General features: G+C 46.3%; 1 protein-coding gene across 2 annotated transcripts in view; it reads right to left on the reverse strand.

Moving 5' to 3' along the window:
* PSMC1 (proteasome 26S subunit, ATPase 1) overlaps window positions 1–21,689 on the reverse strand; it is a 50,662-nt gene that overhangs the window by 11,411 nt on the left and 17,562 nt on the right. For both annotated transcript variants that reach the window (XM_033952895.1, XM_033952896.1), the window contains exons 6-9: window positions 13,932–14,060; window positions 7,182–7,278; window positions 2,765–2,954; window positions 2,052–2,203 (exon numbers count right to left, since the gene is read on the reverse strand). In XM_033952895.1, coding sequence (XP_033808786.1) covers window positions 2,052–2,203; window positions 2,765–2,954; window positions 7,182–7,278; window positions 13,932–14,060 — 568 coding nt within the window. The remainder of the gene's footprint in view (window positions 1–2,051; window positions 2,204–2,764; window positions 2,955–7,181; window positions 7,279–13,931; window positions 14,061–21,689) is intronic.

Below are 21,689 nucleotides of genomic sequence, written 5' to 3' on the forward strand. Positions count from 1 at the left end.
GAAATTCTTTGGGATGTTGCTCAAAGTCTAGGGCATCGAGGAAAGCCTGAGACTTTTTAGAGTCGGACTCTAAGGGAATGGAAAGAGCTGCTGACATCTCCCTAAGGAATTTGGAGAAAGAGGATTGCTCTGGTTTAGAGACGGTGTCGGTCATGGAGGGTTCTTCGTCGGTTGACGAAGCGTCCTCCTCGGTACCGTGAGGGGAGTCTTCCCACAAATCTGGGTCCCTAACGTCGGGGTCTGTACGTTTGGACATCGGTGTGGAGGGCTCGGCATGGCGGGTCTTTGAAAGAGATTTGCCTGAGCGCACCGAGGCGGTACCGGGTGAGGAAGACCAATGTCGTTCCTGGGACCGGACAGGGTCGGCAGCATCAAGGTAGGTGTTTCTGCCAAGAGCACCGGCATGGAAGTATTAATCAGTACCGAGGGGGTCGACACCGATGGGACAGTGTGAGGCTCGGACCGGTCCCGTACCGGAAGGTGCGGTGCCAGCAACGCCGGCAACAGTTGTTGGAGCTGTTGTTGCAGCTGCTCCTGTAACTGTGTTTGGAGTATGGCCGCGATGCGGTCGTCCAGGGGAGGCACCGGTACCGCTTTTTTCTTCTTCGGTACCATAGGTGCCGCTCTACGCTCCGGCGATGAGGAGGCCGATGATGAGGCACTCACCGAGATCGGAGCGGAGCGTTTTCGGGGCCGGTGCGGTGCCGGGAGGGCCGGTGTCGCAACCGTGGCAGGAGGGCGCTCAAGGGAAGTGGGAGGCTTCTTAGCCAGCTTACCTGGGCCCAACGACCCCGAGGAAGAGTCCGGTGGTGTTGATGTCGTCGGTGCCGACTTTTGTGGTGCCGTCGACGTCGCAGCCGGTTCCATGGCAGATCCGGTACCAAACAAAATATTTTGCTGGATCTGCTGATTTTTCAAAGTACGCTTTTTAAGCGTAGCACAGCGGGTGCAGGTGTCAGCCCGATGCTCTGGACCCAAGCACTGGAGGCACCAATTGTGTGGGTCGGTGAGGGAGATTGGGCGTGCACACCGCTGGCACTTCTTAAAACCCGGTTGAGGGGGCATGAATGGAAACACGGCCTCCGCAAAATCGAACCCGGAGGCCTGTATGGTGGCAACAGGACCCGCCGGGGCCGGCCTGAAAAAATAAGGAAAACTCGACGAGTTTTTTTTTTTTTTGAAAACAAAAATAAAGGGAAACCGATAAGAAAAAAGGAAAAAAAGTGAAAAAATACGCGAGCGGGAAGGCAAAAATTAGTTTTTCAACGGCCGTTGAAAACACATGCGTCTTCTTCACTCCGCGGAAATGAAGAAACTGGGGACCACGCTCTCCTCCGTCGGGCGGGAAGGCACTCGCGCATGCGCGGTGCGGCCAACTAGAACTTTCTAGTTAAAAAGGTCCGTACCGGGGCTCCGTCGGTGACGTCACCCATGCGTTAAGAATATGCTGCCTGCTTGTCCTGGGATAAATGCAAAATTGTCATTTCTTTAATAAGACATTAACTATTTTTTCTGCGGCCCTCCAAGTACTACAAATCCAAAATGTGGCCCCGCAAAGGGTTTGAGTTTGAGACCACTGCTCTAGGCAGTTCTGCAGAAGTTTTAGCCCCTCTGGATGAATCGCGGTAGGGTTTATGTCTGTTCAAATGCAATAGGGTATGCAGCACACAAATACACATATCCGCATCCCACCTGAACAGGCACACGAGATGGACATACATCCATTCTATAATTATTCAGATGCAAACATAAGATGAGGCTGTACAAAAAAATAAACTCTTAAGCTATGGTAGAACTGCCTTTCATGGATATATGGCACAGCAAGCACTTACGGAAGACTTTGCATATCAGTAAAAGTGGATGTTATTACAGTTGGAAAGAATATTTATCCACATTTTGATCTTTTAACTTTATATAGACGGACTCAGGCATTGTAATGGCTTGTTTTATCATAAAAATAGAATATTCAAACATAAACCCTCACCTGAATAACTAACTGCACACTACAGTCAAAAGCGTTCCTTGTGGATCTGATAATTAATGCAACACACCTGGTCTGATTAATGCTGGGTCCAAAGTTTCTATTCTGTTTGTGGCCATGATAACTTTTACATCTCCTCGGGAGTCAAAGCCATCTAGCTGGTTCAGTAGCTCCAACATGGTACGCTGGATCTCTCGCTCCCCACCGGAATTGGAATCGTACCTTTGAGGAGTTGGGGAGAAAGGGAGGTTAAGCACAGCAAGTCAGGTGAAAATATGCCTTGCTTTTGAAAAACTGTACTTTTATTTAATTAAAAGGAAATCTGCGTCTCTGATGTGGCCATTGCTATACTAGACAGAGAGATGGTGCTACCATAAAAAAGTGTGAAGAAACAAACAGTGTGGACAGAAAGATGAATAAAGGGAAGCCTAATGGAACGAGACATGCAGAGCTGTGTCTGGAAACAGTGATGTCCACAAAGGCACATTCCAAGGTTCAAATTATTTGATAAACCACTTATGGCAACTCTTCAAACAGTGAACCATAAAAAAACCCAATTCAGGAGTGTGTGGACAAAAATTGCTCTGCGAGTCAGATTTGATTGGGAATGAGGGCCATAATTTGGAGATACCTGAGATTTACGATAGAACCAACTTACAGGATTATGTTTAAAATGGTGTGATAGCCGTGTTGGTCCATTTTTAAAAGTGATAAATAGAAATCAAACAGAACAGCATTTGGAACCTAAGGCAATTCCTGTTAAAAGGAATTCTGTTGTTTTACCTCTTTGTACCAATGGCATCGATTTCATCAATGAACACAATGGATGGCGCATGTTCCTCAGCCACTCTGAACAGCTCACGCACCAGCTTTGGCCCATCTCCCAGATATTTCTGAATAAGCTCAGAGCCAACAACACGGAGGAACGTGGCCGACGTCTGGTTCGCTACTGCTTTGGCCAATAAAGTCTTACCTTTTTTGGAGAGAGAAAAAAAGTACATTTTTACTGATGCAATTCTAAATTTAAATCTTCAGTATAATACTACAGTGGTACCTCGGTTTACGAGTGCACCGGTTTGCAAGTGTTTTGCAAGACGAGCAAAACATTCGCAAAATCGGCGCCTCGGAAACCGAGCGCGCTTCGATTTGCGAGCGCCCCCCCTGCGAACCGGCACCCTCTCCCCCGCGATCTGAGGTCCCCCCAACCTACCCGAACCCTCTTCTTACTTTTCTGTAGCCTCCGCAGCGGCACCGGTACCAGCATGTCCTGTGCGTGGTGCCGGTGCCTGAAGATCTACTTCCTGTGCTGGGCCGTGAGAGTTCACGTTCGACGTGAACTCTCAGGCTTTGCACAGGAAGCAGATCTTCAGGCACCGGCACCACGCACAGGACATGCTGGTGCCGGTGCCGCTGCGGAGGTTACAGAAAAGTAAGAAGAGGGTTCGGGTGGGTTGGGGGGACCTCAGGTCGCGGCGGGGGGGGTGGTGCCCGGGGGGGGGGGTGCCCGATGGCGGTGGGGGGGGCCGGTTCTCGTGGGAGGGGAGCAGCGCTGCTGGCCTGGGGGGGGAAGGTTTGGGGTGGGAACATATCAAAGCAAGTTTCCCTTACTTCCTATGGGGAAACTTGCTTTGATATACGAGCATTTTGGATTACGAGCATGCTCCTGGAACGGATTATGCTCGTAATCCAAGGTACCACTGTATTTCCAAATTTCAGAGAGCTAAATGTTAGTGTAACATGCTAGGCAAAGTCAGAGCAAAGAGAATGAAATTAGCTTTCCTCGAGTCCCTTCAGACTAGTTCAGATGCATGGATCTATGCTCTCCTGCCAGCAAATGGAGACTGAGAACTATTGGTTAAAGGTTTGCACCCTATAAACTATCCTGTACAGTCCACAACCAGCCCATATTTCTCTAATAAAGTAATACACAACTAATCCTCTCATGGCAACAAACAAATAACCAACATAAACTCTTCAATTAAACTAGTCACTCTGGAGCCTGAAGAAAAATGGAGGAGGCTAGTGAGGCTACCATCATCCTAGCTTTTATTTTTAGGTCAAATCATTTTTTATTGACGACAGAAAAACTCCAAAACCAACATGTAAGGAGTAATATACAGCAAATAGGCAGTCATCAAAAATTTTCAAACCTAATGTATCCCCCCCCACCCTGCAGCACCTCTCCGAGCACTCCCCCCCACCACAAGAAAAGAGATCCCCCCCATCGAACACAGCGAGTAGGAACAGTCAAATAGAGACAGCAGGTAACAATTCTCACAAACCCAATAACCAGTAGGAAGGAAATACCCCCTTAAACAATCCCCAACCCCCAAGTATAAAGAAACCAGCAGGCACACTCATCAGAGAGCTGTACTCTGATACTCTCTGACAATCAACGGGGCTCAGGGGTCTCTCATACGAAGAAAGACTGAACAAATTGCAGCTCTACACTCTCGAGGAACGTAGGGAGAGGGGAGACATGATTGAGACAATTAAGTACATCACGGGACGTGTCGAGGTGGAAGATGATATTTTCTTTCTCAAAGGACTCTCAGCCACAAGAGGGCATCCGCTCAAACTCAGGGGAGGGAAATTTCATGGTGATGCCAGGAAGTACTTCTTCACGGAAAGAGTGATAGATCATTGGAACAAGCTTCCAGTGCAGGTGATCGAGGCCAGCAGCATCCCAGCCTTTAAGAATAAATGGGATACCTACGTGGGATCCCTACGAGGATGAAGATAAGGAATAGGGTCACTAGGGTATAGACTTAAGGGGGTGGGGTCAGTAGAGTGGGCAGACTTGATGGGCTGTAGCCCTTTTCTGCCGTCATCTTTCTATGTTTAAAGACCACCCTCCCCCCAGACAAGAAAAACCATCAGCCCCCTCCAATAGGTCCCCTCTCATATCCATTCCCCCTAATTGAACCAAGCATAACCACAACCGTTTCTAGCTTTTTTTTTTAAACCCATTCCTTTTTGACTCTGCTAGGTCCTTCCTTGTGTTATCCACACCAGAGATGTCTACCCTATCGCAGAATTTTATTTTTTTTTTTTTTAAATAATTCTTTATTGATTTTAAAACTTTCATCAAGTGTACAAAAATTACAACACAGTAACATAGGTTTAACCACTTGTACATCGTAACGTTATATCTTATAATTGCAAATATAACCCTCCCTCTCCCACCCTGAAATCCCTCTAGTAATGTTCTTTTTCATATAATAGAAATCCTCCCCCCACCCCACCTTTATCTTACATATTAAATATAGAAATATTAGAAAAATGGCATCAATCATGACAAAAGGACGTTAATGGTTCCCAAATTTTAATGAAGTTTTTATAATTTCCATTTTGCCCCGCTATTGATCTTTCCATTTTGTATATGTGACATACCGAATTCCACCAAAATTTAAAATTAAGCCTACTATGGTCTACCCTATTGCAGATTTTGATATCATCTGAAAAAGAGGCAAACCTTACCAGCAATTCTCTTATAAAAATGTTAAAAAGAACAGGTCCGAGAACCGACCTTGTAGCACACCACTGGTGTCCCTGTCCTTAGAGTGAGTTCCATGTATCATTTACTCTCTGTCGCCTTCCACTCAACTAGTTCCTAATCCAGTCCGTCACTTTGGGGCCCACACCGGTGGCCAATAAATAGGCCAGCTCTAGGCACAACTAAAAGTCAGGCGGCCATGCGAGTGCTTAAGCACGCTTAAGAGCAGCGATTCTAACACAAAGCCACGCCCACGCCTAACATGCATAGCGCCTATTTTTTTAAAGCCACCTAAATTTTTAGAGGCGCCTTGTTACAGAATCGCTCTCTCTTAATAGGCGCCTAAGTTTCAATGAGTGCTGATTATAAAGCTTAATTGAGCTTGTTATTCCTTCTAGATAGGCGCCGGTTACAGAATTTGGGCCTCAGTTTATTTGGTTCATAGACAAAAGCGCGTGTCGACAAAGGCGCGCTGACAATCCAGCGCCGACAACTGATCGCAAGGCGGAAGCGCGCCGAAGAAAAACAGTATTTTAAGGGGCTCCGACAGGGGGTGTGGGGGGGGGGAACTCCCCCACTTTACTTAATAGAGATTGCGCCGGCGTTGTTGGAGGTTGTAACCCCCCTCATTTACTGGAAACTTAACTTTTTTAGGGAAAAAGTGAAGTTTTCAGTATAATGTGGGGGGTTACAACCCCCCAAATCCCCCACGCCGGTGAGATCTCCGTTAAGTAAAGTGGGGGGGGGGGTTCCCCCCAACACCCCCCGTCAGAGCCCTTTAAGATACTGTTTTTCTTCGGCATGCTTCCACCTTGCGCTCAGTTGTCTGCGCTGGGTTGTCGTCGCGCCTTTGTCGTTGCGCGCTTTTGACCCGTCACTGTTTATTTAGTAGACGCCTTTGTGGAATACTGTCAAAATGTCTGAAGACCTGCAGCCCAAGGTCTCAACGGAATGACCCTCTTTGTAAGATCATCATAGCATTCCTTGTCAGTTCTATGTTTGAACAATTTTAAAAGGTACCCCCTTACAAGAAGCTGAAGGGATGCTTCTCAAATGATCCAGAAGCCGAAAATGAATCACACGGGACAAGCCCTGCTGGCTCCTCCTTTACGTAGTGGTGCTTGCAACAAATCCTCTGCAGTCCCTGGCCTCAGAGACTTGTGCAGTGAGAAGCTCAACTGGGGATTGCCACAAAAAGGATTCTACCAAGCTAGATCCTGATGGCACAGTTTAGCTCACCTATCTTCTGCTGGACACTGAGAAACACAGGCAAGTTGTGGCTTGCACTGGATCCATTTTAGAGTGGAGGTGTTAAACCAGTAGTTCTCAGTCTCCATCTGCCAGCAGGGAAGTGTATATCCACGCATCTGGACTGGAAATGGCTTTAGGGAGTTCCCGACGTAGTCTCGAGAGACTACAGGAACTCCCAGCAGCCATTTCCTCATGGCGATCTGCACGGGGCAGGAGCGTAGGAAGATCGCTCCTGCCCCGAAAGCCCTCTAGACCACCAGGTAAGGCCGGGAAGGTGGCAGGGAGGAAAAAAAGATGGATTTTTTTTTTTAACATTAAGACAGTTTTTTTTATTTTCCCCCTCCCCAGAAAAAAAATCGCAATTATATGAAACCGCGAGTGCAGGAACCGCGAATGGGGAGGGGGAAGTGTACTCTACACTCCTTTCTATAGTACAAAACTGATGAAGCATACCTGTGCCAGGGGGGCCATACAGAATAACTCCTTTGGGTGGCTTTATACCCATCTCCTCATAATACTCAGGATGAGTCAGAGGAAGTTCCACAGATTCCTGAAGTTACAGAAAGTCCAGAATTACTTCTAACTGCAAAGAAAATACTTCTTAGTTAAGTAATAAGTCCATATTCTGTTGTATGAAAGGTAAAGATCAGTCCAGCAAGACGAGAAAGCTCTATCAATGGTTTTCTAAGCCGCCAAGAGCCATGTCCAGGTACCTGCACTGAATAACTCGAGCCAGGCAGTGACCTGGAGGTTACGTGGACGTCTGCTGATATTCAGTGCTTCTACCTGAACAGTTAAGTGGACAAAGCAGTCCTCTCTGTTTGCTTAACTATGCGGGCACCAGAACCAAATGTGGGGGCGATTCCATAACTACTGGCCCCTCCCCTACTCCATCGACAGACAACCCAGGCAGCGCAGCGCTGTGGCCATCAGAGACGATACTCAGCAGAACTTATCAGGCAGTGGCTGAATAATCGGCGGCTCAGTGTAGTTTAAGAAGGCCCTTACAATTTTGATATACAGCCACAGGAAAATTTGCAATCATCTTGCACCCCCCCACACTTTAAATTTCACATTCCTCTTTCAGTTATATCCTTATTCTGACTGAAACAACACCCCAGAAGACTTCCAGCGGAGCTGATTTTGCCCCACAGGATGAAGCCAAATTCCCTGTGTGCAACAATAGGTCCGATGATCAATCTATCAATATCTCTCCAGTTGAAATCTGCGCTGGTAGCACAAAAAATGCTCAATAGCTTAACTCCTTATTAGCATTAACCTTCATTTTCAAACAGGCATAATTGGACAAGGGAAAAACGTCTCAGAAGCTGCAGGGCAAACGTTGCTCTGGAGCTATGAAGGGGAGCTTAAATTGCTCTCAGGCTCCCCCCCCCAATAGGTCTGATGTACATTTTTAAACCCCAATTCCCATTTCTGCAATAACTAACTACAGTGGTGCCTCGCATAACGGACGCCTCGCACAGCGAACGCTGCGCACAACGAACTTTATGTCTTGATCCGTACAACGAACTTTGTTTCACACAACGAAGTCGCCCGAGCTGCATCCTTCCGCGCAGGCACTGCGCTTAACTGCCCTCTCTCCGCCTGGTTCCCTCTTGCCCCCCCCCCCCGACTCCCCGACACGATCGGGGCAAAAAGGAGCCCAAGCCCTCTTGCCCCGCCGATTCCCCAACTCCCCACACAATATCGGGCCAGGAGGGAGCCCAAGTCCTCCTGGCCACGGCGACCCCCTAACCCCACCCTGCACTACATTACGGGCAGGAGGGATCCCAGGCCCTCCTGCCCTCGACGCAAACCCCCCCTCCCCCCAACGACCGCCCCCCCCCAAGAACCTCCGACCGCCCCCCCAGCCGACCCGCGACCCCCCTGGCCGACCCCCACGACACCCCCAACCCCCTTCCCCGTACCTTTCTGTAGTTGGCCGGACAGACGGGTGCCAAACCCGCCTGTCCGGCAGGCAGCCAACGACGGAATGAGGCCGGATTGGCCCATCCGTCCCAAAGCTCCGCCTACTGGTGGGGCCTAAGGCGCCTGGGCCAATCAGAATAGGCCCGGGAGCCTTAGGTCCCTCCTGGGGGCGGGGCCTGAGGCACATGGGCCCAACCCGACCATGTGCCTCAGGCCCTGCCCCCAGGAGGGACCTAAGGCTCCCGGGCCTATTCTGATTGGCCCAGGCGCCTTAGGCCCCACCAGTAGGCGGAGCTTTGGGACGGATGGGCCAATCCGGCCTCATTCCGTCGATGGCTGCCTGCCGGACAGGCGGGTTTGGCTCCCGTCTGTCCGGCCAACTACAGAAAGGTACGGGGAAGGGGGTTGGGGGTGTCGTGGGGGTCGGCCAGGGGGGTCGCGGGTCGGCTGGGGGGGCGATCGGAGGTTCTTGGGGGGGGGGCGGTCGTTGGGGGGAGGGGGGGTTTGCGTCGAGGGCAGGAGGGCCTGGGATCCCTCCTGCCCGTAATGTAGTGCAGGGTGGGGTTAGGGGGTCGCCGTGGCCAGGAGGACTTGGGCTCCCTCCTGGCCCGATATTGTCGGGGAGTTGGGGAATCGGCGGGGCAAGAGGGCTTGGGCTCCCTTTTGCCCCGATCGTGTCGGGGAGTCGGGGGGGCAAGAGGGCTTGAGCTCCCTTTTGCCCCGATCGTGTCGGGGAGTCGGGGGGGCAAGAGGGCTTGAGCTCCCTCTTGCCCCGATCGTGTCGGGGAGTCGGGGGGGCAAGAGGGCTTGAGCTCCCTCTTGCCCCGATCGTGTCGGGGAGTCGGGGGAGGCAAGAGGGCTTGAGCTCCCTCTTGCTCCGATCGTGTCAGGGAGTCGGGGGGTGGCAAGAGGGCTTGAGCTCCCTCTTGCCCCGATCGTGTCGGGGAGTCGGGGGGGCAAGAGGGCTTGAGCTCCCTCTTGCCCCGATCGTGTCGGGGGTGCCAGGGACCACACGGAGTCACCCACCGTACCACCCGATTCGGGTAAGCGCAGGTATCGGTGGGTGGCTTATTTGCGGGGGGGTGCCTTATTTTACATTTTTTTCTAAAAAGGGGGGGCTGTCTTATTTGATGGCCCTGCCTTATCATCGGGGAAACACGGTAGAAAAAAAAAAAAAATGAACAGTTAAGTCCCAGTTTTTGCCGCTGAGACTCTGCCCTCTCACTGTAAAATTAGACTCTACTTAGTCTGTCTTTAAATTTAAAAAATGTGTGTTGTTTTAAAAAACAATTATGTTTTTAGATGTATCTAAATAAAAATAATAACCAAAAATTTATCTTTTTTTATGTCATCTTAGCATATTTTATGCTACAGAACGAATTATTTTTTTTAACATGTATTGTTATGGGAAAACGCGTTTCACACAACGAACGTTTCACATAACAAACTTGCTCCTGGAACGGATTAAGTTCGTTGTGTGAGGCACCACTGTACAGTGGAACCTTGGTTTACGAGCATAATTCGTTCCAGAAGCATGCTCGTAAACCAAATTACTCATATATCAAAGCGAGTTTCCCCATAGAAAGTAAAGGAAACTCGCTTGATTCGTTCCCCCCCCCCCCCCGAGGCCAGCGGTACTGCTCTATTCCCCCGCCCCGAAAACTGGTATTGCTCTCTCCGCTCACGAAGGCCCCCCCCACATGATCCGCCATCCCCCCCGCGATCTGACATCCCCCCGCAACCATCCACCCACCCGAACACACCGCTTAACCCCCCCCCCCATCTGGCACCCGGCACCAACGCACAGGACATGCCAGTGCCCAAAGATCTGCCCTCTTCTTTTTCCTGGGCCTTGAGCATCTGCGCATGCTCAAGGCCTTCGAGTTCCCGCTCTCTCTGAGATTCTCAAGGCCCAGCAAAAAGAAGAGGGCAGATCTTCGGGCACCGGCATGTCCTGTGCGTTAGTGCCGGGTGCCAGATGGGGGTTAAGCAATGTGTTCAGGTGGGTGGATAGGTGCGGGGGGGGGGGATGTCGGATCGTGGGGGGGGAGGCGCTCGTACATCGAGGCAAGCTCGGTTTCCAAGGCGCCGATTTTGCGAATGTTTTGCTCGTCTTGCAAAACACTCGCAAATTGAGGTACCACTGTACATTTAGGGTCAGTGTAAACCCTTGGGGGCTGATTCTATAAATGGCGCCTAAATCGTCCAGCGCCTAGAAAACTGGCACCGGCTGCGTGTCGATCACACTTAGGCGCCCTTTGTAGAATTGCAGCTAGTAGCGCCTGAAATGTAGGCCACGGTTTTACACGCCTAAGTTTTTGGAGAATCGCGCTTAGCGGTGCCTAAGTCACGCTCCACCCACAGAAACGTTAGGTGTCTGGCAATAGGTGCCTGGCTTTTATAGAATAGGAAAGGCAACTAGCGCCCAATTATGTTTATTAAGAACTTTATATAGCGCATAACAGCCTCACAGGATCAAAGCGGTTTACAAAACACAATTCATATTCATCAAGAAAAGAACTCCATTAAAAATAGAAAAGGAAAGATTAAGAACTAAAGTTAAAAAGTTTTTTTATCATAAAATATGATAGCAAATATCTCAACAGTAACAATTCTAATAGTAAAACAATAAAACAGAGATCACAGTCCCAATTGGAAAAAATGTGCTTTTAAATGTCTTTTACAATTTATATGATTCTTCTTTTCTCAAATCTATGGGCAGATTATTCCATAACCGTGGAACCAAAAAAAAAAAAAGCACAATCTCTAGTTGACGCAAGATGTGCCTTCGAAATATGAGGAACGACTACCTACTGTCATTCAGAGATCGTAATAACCGCCTTGGGGCATAGAATAGCACCAAATTAGAAAGATATGAAGCTGTAACTGGAATAATGCTCTAGGTGCTAACATTACATAAGTAACAAAATTCCAGTGATATGGAATATGCTGAATATGGGGTGTCAGATTGACCACTTGAAGTGAAAAACACCTCAAAGGTCTATCAAATCATCCCCTATATCTTTATCATAGTCATATTTTTTATACTTTTTTTGCGTTCATTTTTTTATATATATACTTTTATACTTAAATGCACTTTTCAACTATTCAAAATAAGTTATATAGTAAAAAATAACTTAGCTTCTTTCAATTAGTTATTTAGGTCATGTTGTTTTGGATATGCTTTCTCCAGCGTTCAAAATAGAACGCTCCCCTGCCATCTGGGCACTCATCTGGGCACTCATCTTACCCTCATCTGGGCACTCTTGAAAATCGGCCTTCTCCTCTGCTGGGCCTTGAGCATCTGAGCTCAAGGCCTGCGAGTTCACGTTCACGTTCAGAACGTGAACTCGCAGGCCTTGAGCATGCTCAGATGCTCAAGGCCCAGCAGAGGAGAAGGCCGATTTTCAAGAGTGCCCAGATGAGGGTAAGAAGCGGCGGGGGGGTGCCCAATTGTGTCGGGGGGATGTCGGATCGTGTCGGGGGGTGCCCAATCGTGTCGGGGGGGGGGGTTGGATCGTGGCCGGGGGGGGGGTGCCGGTTCGAGGCAGGGGGGGTGCCGGATCGCAGGGGGGTGCCTGATCGCGGGGGGGGGGCCTTCGAGGGGAGCAATGCCGGTTCTCGGGGGAGGGAGGGAATGCATCAAATCGAGTTTCCATTATTTCCTATGGAGAAACTTGCTTTGATTAACGAGCATTTTGGATTACGAGCATGCTCCTGGGACGGATTATGCTCGTAATCCAAGGTACCACTGTAATGGAAACTCAGATGATTCATTCTACAATCTAAAAACTTTAATACAAACTACTCTACAGAACAGTCACTACACGCCTGCAGCGCAAGAGAGAGAAGAACCATCAGCTCAGTTGTGATGACATGACGTGCATATACTGTATGTACTCGTATTGCAAGACCTCACTCATTTATCAAGTTAAAATTTAATACACTTCTCCCTCCGTATTCGTACCGCAAATACAGAAAAACCACAAATAACTTTTTCATATGTTATTCGCTGTTTTCTATTAAAAACCATCGTAAATATGGTGAAACCGCGAATAACATGGTGGGAAACCTGGCCTGTTCCTGAAGGAGAGGCAACACACGGTGAAGAAAGTGCTGGGAATCAGCGATTTTCTCTGTAAACGCTTGGAATCGGCAATTTCTCTATGCAAGCTGATGTAATTTGGGGGGGTGGAGCCAGCAAGCTAAAAACCATGAATAATCAAAACTGCGATTGCTGAAACCGCGAATACGGAGGGAGAAGTGTAAAACGTTTTGCTCGTCTTGCAAAACACTCGCACACCAAGTTACTTGCAATCCAAGGTTTTACTGTATCTCTATATAGAAATGAATACATTTTGAGCCTGTCCTTTTCAGGGCTCTTTTGGTCTTATGCCTAGATGTTTGGTGTGTGTTCTTCACTGAAGTGCAAGAAAACCTTACGCTCTTTTTCCATCTGTGCATATGCAGAGTTTTGAGCTTAAAATTCCTGGCAACATTAGTTACGTTTCTAAAACTCTACCCGCATGTACCAGTGAAAAAGAGCAAACAGAGAAAAGCAGGGAGAAATGAAGAAAAGAGAGGGATGAACGGGTGGTGGATGGAGAGTGCCTTTTAAAATTGAGTACACTGTGAACAGAGCGTTCCAATCTCAATGTTCTATTAAAATAAATGTGTTAGACTAGGGATCTCAAAGTCCCTCCTTGAGGGCCGCAATCCAGTCGGGTTTTCAGGATTTCCCCAATGAATATGCATTGAAAGTAGAGAATGACACGGTGACAAAATTCATCACCGTCCCCGTGGATAACCGCGGGAAATAATCCCATGTCATTTTCTAGTGTCTGTTTCAACCTCGGTCCTTCTACACCAGCATTCTTCAAAGCAAAGCTTGCGGGTCAGTGGTTGTGCCCAATTATACTCTGATTCTTTCCTCTCTCCTTAAAGAATGACATGAAGATGGTTTCCTGCAGTTATCCACAGGGACAAGAATGGCGATGAATTTTGTCACCGTGTCATTCTCTAATTGAAAGCAGTGCATGCACATAGATCTCATGCATATTCAATAGGGAAATCATGAAAACCAGACTGGATTGCGGCCCTCAAGGAGGGACTTTGAGACCCCTGTGTTAGACATACAGGCTTCATCCTTGTTCTGCTGGTGTAGTCCCTTCAATTAAAAAAAAAAAATGTCCAGTTAAAATTTGTTATAAAACAAACATACTTTTGGCATAGGCAATGGGAAAAACAATTTCCTGAATCCATTCTTTCATCTACCTTAATTTCCTGAATCTGGTTGTCCAGGCCACCAATGTCAGCATAAGTCTCCTGGGGTGCTTTCTCCACTTTCATCACTGTGACTAAAGGATCTGTGTCATCCATAAGAACACCAATCACAGCATGGACCTAGCAAGAGAAGGAAGCAGCCATTCAATCAATCAAATCCATGCTCAAATCCCACTTTCAATTTGAGACTCCAACCCACCTGCTAAGCACCCATACCTGTCCTTTCATTCCCTCTGTAATTCCCCCACTTGAGACTGTGAATAGATGCACCTTTTGGGCCAGTTTGCCTGTCTTAACTAGACTGTAAGCTCTTCCAAGAAGGGACTGTCTTTCATTTTTGATGTACAGCACTGCGTACGCCTAGCACTATAGAAATGCTAAGTAGTAACAGTATTTAGTTCACACTTTGCAGATTATTTATAAAAGGTAACCACTCCATTGGGGCATCGGGCTCTTGCCCAAACTGCACCATTACTAACCACTTAACAGGGGCGGGAGAGGTAAAGGGTCATGAATTTGATATACCTCCTTTCTGCAGATACTACCAAAGTGGTTTTACATATATTATATGCAGGTACTTTTTTTGTCCCTGGTAGGCTCACAATATAAGTCTTGTACATGGGGTAATGGAGGGTTAAGTGACTTGCCCAAGGTCACAAGGAGCTGGGGTGGAAACTGAAGCCAATTCTCCAGGTTCTTAGCCCACTGCACCAACAATTAGACCAGTGTTTTTCAACACTTTTACACCTACGGACCGGCAGAAATAAAAAAATTATTCTGTGGACCGGCATCGGTCCATGGACCGGCGGTTGAAGAACACTGGGCTAAATCGTGGGCCAGACCCCGCCCATCTCCACCCCAGACCCCGCCCCCATAATAGTACTAATTGCACCTTGCACATCCCGTGCCTCATCTGGAAGCCTTCCCTCTGACGTTGCAACGTCAGAGAGAAGGCTTCCGGTTCAGGCGCAGGACACACGTAGGAGCCGCTGCCCGTGGCTTTGTGCACTGAATCAATTAGGAAGAGGGAGCTGGCTCGAAGATAACACCGCATTGATCGCACCGTGGACCGGCGGTTGAAGAACACTGTTTTGGACCTGATGCACGTGCTGGCCCTGTGGACCGGCACCGGTCCATGGACCGGTGGTTGAAGAACACTGAATTAGACTACTGGTATCTTTTTAGTGGAAGTGGACTTATTTAATACATTTCTCGACTAGCTTTTAAAGGGCCAAAACATATTAAGGGGAAAGGGATTCTAGATTTAGCTCATTCCTTTTCAGCTATAACACAATTAATGATGGCAGATAAAGACTTGAGGACTCAGACTGTAAGTCTACCCGAGATAATGAAGGGTTAAGTGACTCACTCGATATCACAAGGTATTTGAACCAGACTTCCTCTGTTCTCAGCCTGTTTCTCTAACCATTAGGCCATGGAGCTAATCCTCCATCCACACCCATATTTGTATGTATTTTTACAACATACGGAGATTTATTTTTTAAACAAACAGAATAGACATTTCACTTAACAAATCAAATGTATCGTATTAAATGTCAGTCTTTATTCCTGTTCACTGAAGAGTACTATCAGAGACCACAGTACTTTGTCCAATTAATCTAAAACTCATAGAAACATAGAAAAAAGCGGCAGAAAAGGGCTATAGCCCACCAAGTCTGCCCATTCCAAGTATCCCCCCCCTGAGTTTACTCCCTTAAAGATCCCACGTGAGTATCCCATTTTCTCTTAAAATCCGTCACGCTGCTGGCCTTTATCACCTGGAGTGGGAGTCTGTTCCAATGATCCACAACTCTCTCGGTGAAGAAATACTTCTTGAAGTCGCCATGAAACTTCCCTCCCCTGATTTTCAGCGGATGCCCTCTGGTGGTCGAGGGTCCCATGAGCCGGAAGATATCATCTTCTGACTCGATGTGCCCCGTGATATACTTATACGTTTCAATCATATCTCCCCGTTCTCTTCTTTCCTCAAGTGAGTACATCCGCAATTTCTTTAGTCTTTCTTCATACGTGAGATCCTTGAGCCCCAAGACCATCCTGGTGGCCGTTCGCTGTACCGACTCGATTCTCAGCACATCCTTTCGGTAGTGAGGTCTCCAAAACTGAACGCAGTACTCTAAGTGAGGCCTCACCATGGCTCTGTACAACGGCATCATAACTTCAGGTCTCGATCATTGTTGCTCACAGCTCATTCCTATAAACACTTCCGAATACAGTATAAGACTGATCTTTTTTCCAAATACTTGACTAATTAACTCATTCTATTCCATGGATCATGTTTACTGTTAATAATCTTTTGTAAACCGCGTTGAACTTATGGTTAAGCGGTTAATAAGTACAATGTTATGTTATGTCATTACAGTACGGCTTAAACAGCTAACAGTGACTCATGGTTAAATTCTTTGGCAATGCCCAGAACATAACCAAAGGCCTTTGTACGTTTTGACTGTCCAGAACGGGGCACATTCTTGGTCTTACAAGAAAAAGGGGGACATCAAGGCTCTAGGGAAAAAGAGTGGTATGACAGGCGTCTGGAGGGAGCCATCACGCTGTTTCTCGCAGGGCCAGATTTTCCATTCCCACCAAGGAAAGATGGAGAAAAGTGGTTACACGAATGCTCAGAACCAAAAAGCCCTGTGAACTGAAAGAAACTCATGCAGAGCAACTTTACATTACATTAGTGTCTTTTATTCCGCCAATACCTTAAGGTTCTAGGCGGATTACAAAAAGAGCCATTCTGGCCATGTCCAGTTAAGATTACAAGATGGTTTCAATGAATGGTTTCAATGTCTATGAGAAAAAAAGAGTCAGATATCATCGTGTAATAATAAACTTTTAACGATTATGACTGGAGTTGCCATCCAACATATTGCTAATAACTGGAAAGATTATAGTAAACTTAATTTTAATTTTTGGTGGAATTCAGTATGTCATATATATATAGAATGGAAAAATCAATAGCAATACAGAATGGAAATTATAAAAATTTTATCAAAATATGGGAGCCATTAACATCTCTTTGTCATGATTAGATGCCATTTTTCTATTAATTATACACCATTTAGTATTGAGTGGGGGGAGGGTTTCAAATATATGATCTTATAATGAATAGAGGGATTTGAGGGAGGGTGGGGTGAGGGTTACATTTCTACTTATAAGTTATAATGATAAGATGTTAAAGTGCTCAGACTAATTGTGTTTATTATGAATTTTTGTACACTTGATGAAAGTTTAAAAATGAATAAAGAATTAAAAAAAAAAAAAAAAAAAAAGATTACAAGATGGTTATTGGGTTGGCATTTCTTAGGTGCTGGGGATAGGAGGTGGTAATCGGTTATATCATGGGTCTGTCCTGAAGACCACGGTTTTTGTTTCTCTTCTGAAGGTTTTGTAGATTGGTGTTGAGATCAGCACGTTGGAGAAATGGGTTGTCTAGTTTCACTGCTTGTGTGTCCAGTAGCCCAAGGTGCATTTTCTTGTGCTTTATGCCTTTAATTTGGGGGGGGGGAAGGGCGACTGTGTTCTCCTTGGTCTGGATGAATTGTTTCAAGTTAGGCAGTTGTTCAAGTAGGCTGGTAGGGTAAGCGGTGGTTTTCCCCATTTCTTTCTCAATAACAGATTATGGACTTTTCCTCCAGGAACTTGTCCAAACCCTTCTTAAAACCAGCTATGCTATCTGCTCTTACCACATCCTCTGGCAATGCGTTCCAGAGCTTAACTATCCTCTGAGTGAAAAAAAAATTTCCTCCTATTAGTTTTAAATGTATTTCCCTTCAAGGTTTATAATTATGCGTTTTGCTACGACATTTGGGGGATTGGGTGAATCAGACTTGTTGCTATACCCCTCTTCGGATGGAACAGGAGTTTTTTGCTCCCTTTAACCCTTTCAGGACCATAAGGATCGTAGGCCAATTTTTGTGGTTTTGACGACATTTTTATGGTAAAAAGGGCTTGCAGATGCCAAAATATTGATTTTTTTTTGTGAAATATCATTATTTAAAAAAAAAAAAAATCACACTTCTGGCTTATGGACAGTGTGGCAAGTGAATCTTCTCGTCAATCTGGCAACGACGCTAATGAATGAATGTCTGAACCAGTTTGTTTACATAAAGGCAGTATCATATGGAATCCGTACATATCAAATTTAGAACTGTAGACTATCCCAATCAAAATTTATAGGATTTTAAAGTTATGGGACAAATATGTCCCTTGGTCCTGAAAGGGTTAATGTGTTTGCATTGCTTCATAGTCCCAGGAGTGCAGTTCCTGCCCGCTTCCGAGCAAGTGTTTTGTTCTTTGCAAGATGCTTGGCGCTGACTTCTGAAATGCTTGGGGAGGGAGGGGAACCCAAGGGTCACTGATCTCTTGCCGTTACGGGCAATCCAGCCTATCAGCCGGGCTGGGAGACGGGGATTTGTCATGGTAAGCGAGAGGTATTTCCAGGTTGGAACACCTCCAGGGGGAGGAGGGGGAGTTAATGTCCCGTACTGACTTGCAGGGAGTGGTGGGAGAGCAGTTTGCATGTCATCAAGTGGAGCATTACGTGGGATCCCTTGACAGAACACAATTAGGTAAACATATGGGGGCTAGATTACGGGGAAGGGGGTTTTTCTTCCAGGAGGAGGGGACCCCCCCCCATATTGGTATCACGACTTCATAACAGTCTGCAGGTTTTATAGCTCAATAAAGACTATCTAACTATTCGGGGCAGATGGGCGACGGAGTTACAGGTTAATTTGGGACACTGGGATGTTGCTTGCACTCTTCAGGCGACGCCATGTGCTTGGTTGAGGGATAACATTATAGGGTGACATTAAGAGAATATTACACTCGCAAACAATTATACTATTGTGGAGATCTCCCTACACCTGTTTGTCACAAGTGTGGACAAGGGAAGCACACCATGGGACATGCCTTTTGGTCTTTCCCAGTCATACACTGTTTTTGGAGACGTATAGTCTCTTACATGTCCAGCTTGGTTGGCGCAGTCTTGCGGAGTACACCTACCCAATTTATTTCTGGATTTGCCTGAGGATTATGGCCATTTGCCTCGGGGAAGCCTGACTCTCTGTAGGACAATGAGCCTGTTGGCCCATAAATGTATCCTACAATACTGGACAGTCCGAGACCCCCCGGCGTTCTGGCATTGGCGGAACCAGCTGCATCAGTTGTCATCTGGGAGGCAAGGGATGCCATGGGGTCAAGGAAGCTTTTGTTTATGAGCACCTGGGAACCCTACTTACAGTCCTTGCATCCCAAAGGCCGTAGTGCAATACTAATGTGGTTGTCCTAATCTGGGCTGTTCGCAGTTGACTGGGTGGAGAGTACCTGGGGGGGATAGTTCTAGTGGATGATGGTCCATTTTGATTTGGCTATGAAACTGTGCTATTTGGGTGGGGAGAGGGTGTTCTTTCTTTATTGGGGGGAGGGGTGTTCTTTTTGTATATTCTGCATCTGCTATAACAGTTTTCCTGTCAGAGTAGGGGGGAGGGCTGATGGATGGCCTACTCTAGGGCTCATAAGAGTCCAGAGCCCTGGTGTGCTATGTTTCTGTTTCTGGACCCAGGACTGTTAGTGGGGAATAGCTGGATAGGTGATGTTTGCATATTATGTATAAAAACTGACGACTGTTTCTCACTGCTGTTGTAGATGTACCATTGTCTCTTGCTCGACTTTGATATGTTAAGTCTGTTTATGATTGTTATGCTATTGTTTGAACATAATTATTGTTATGATTGCTTGAACATAAATGCATTTCCCTGTAACTTCATCGAGTGTCCCCTAGTCTTTGTCATTTTGACAGTGAAAAATTGATCCACTTGTACCCGTTCTCCTCCACTCAGGATTTTGTAGGCTTCAATCCTATTTCCCCCTCAGCTGTCTCTTTTCCAAGCTGAAGAGCCTTAACCGTTTTAGTCTTACAAGAGGAGTTTCATCCCCTTTACCATCTTGGTCGCTCTTCTTTGAACCTTTTCTAGCGCCACTATATCTTTCTTGAGATAAGGAGACCAGAATTGAACGCAATACGCTAGATGAGGTCGCACCATGGAGCAATACAGGGCCATTATAATATTCTTAGTCTTGTTAATCATCCCTTTTTTAATAATTCATAGCTCATATGAATATCTCATAGCACCTTTGTGAAGTGACCAAGAAGCGATTGACCCCCACAACACTACCAAACGTAAAACCAACCGAAAAACAGAAGCCAAACCACCAAAGACCCTTCTACCACCTTTCACCAACCACCAACCACCAAACAAACAAAAAAAAACCCCCCAAAATGAAGCTAACCTCACAAGCCCAGCACTTCATACTGTTAATCCTTCTTTTAACCAGCGGGAAGACAGCAGCAAATAACCTCCTCCCTACACCCGCTACAGATATAAATAAATCTCTCTTCCAAAATAAGAGAACATCAAGTGACAGAAACTCAAACCTACAATCTAACACTCTACACTCCATTACCACAGCATGGGGAAGAAGACCAACATACACTAAGACTAAACCACACCGGCACACCAAATCACTTATATATCCAAACACAATCCACAACTATCACACAGAGATATCCACACTCAAATGCGCCTACTTAAATATCAGAGCGCTAGGTCCAAAAACAGAGCTTATAAAAACCTGGATAACACAAGAAAACCTGGACTGTCTTTTCCTCACAGAAACTTGGCTAACCTCCGACTCAGACCCCAGAATAACTGAAGTCTGCCCACAAGGATACAAAATTACAGTGGTCTGCAGAGAAAAAAAAAAAGAGGCGGAAGCCTAGCAATCTTAATCAAACAAGATCTAACCCTTAATATAATTGAGAAAACATCTAACCTGTACATGGACCTTTTAGCTTGCCAACTCTCAAGCACCACACTAAAATACACACTAAACTGCATGCTCCGCTACATAGCGCCGGGAAACTGGTCTTTAGCAAGAACCGAAGTGGAAGACTTCATATACCAAAACTCACTAATAGCAACCTACAATCTACTCCTAGGAGACCTAAATCTACACCTAGATGATCAATCATCCAAACAAGTAGACAACTTTCTCTCATTTCTCAAAGCCTTATCCTTCCAAATGCTAAATCCACAAACAACTAATGAAAAAGGCCACCAACTTGATATTGCAGCCTTCATGACCCACCAACCATCCTTAACAGAAATTCATACATCTAACAGAACATGGTCCAGATCCATCTGGTCAGACCACTACACCTACACTATCAACATCAACTGGACCAAAAACAACAAAAAAACTATACCAAAACTCAATAAAGTAACATACACCTCACGCAAACACATCGAACCCTCCATATTCTGGTCTAAAATAGATGAAACTATTCTAGAAAACAACCCCGAGGACTTCATCTTACACTGGGAAAGACTTTGCTCCAACACCCTTGATGATTTAGCCCCACTGCAAACCAAATCCAGACCCAGCAGGAGATCAGATAAATGGTTCGACTCCGAACTGCTACAACTCAAAAGACAATGTAGACGACTAGAGAGAAAATCGAACTCGGATCATACAAAATCTGCCTGGAAAAAAAATCAAACAATACAAATCACAATTAAAGGACAAGAAAAAAGCACACTACACCAACCTAATAGGCACTGAAACCCAAGACACCAAAAAACTATTCCAAATTCTAAAAACCCTAACCAACACCAAACCCTACCTGACCACTAACAATACTACCCCCCCCCCTCAGCCACTCTATTA

This window comes from Geotrypetes seraphini, chromosome 7 (genome assembly GCF_902459505.1).
Source record: "Geotrypetes seraphini chromosome 7, aGeoSer1.1, whole genome shotgun sequence".
NCBI lineage: Eukaryota > Metazoa > Chordata > Amphibia > Gymnophiona > Dermophiidae > Geotrypetes > Geotrypetes seraphini.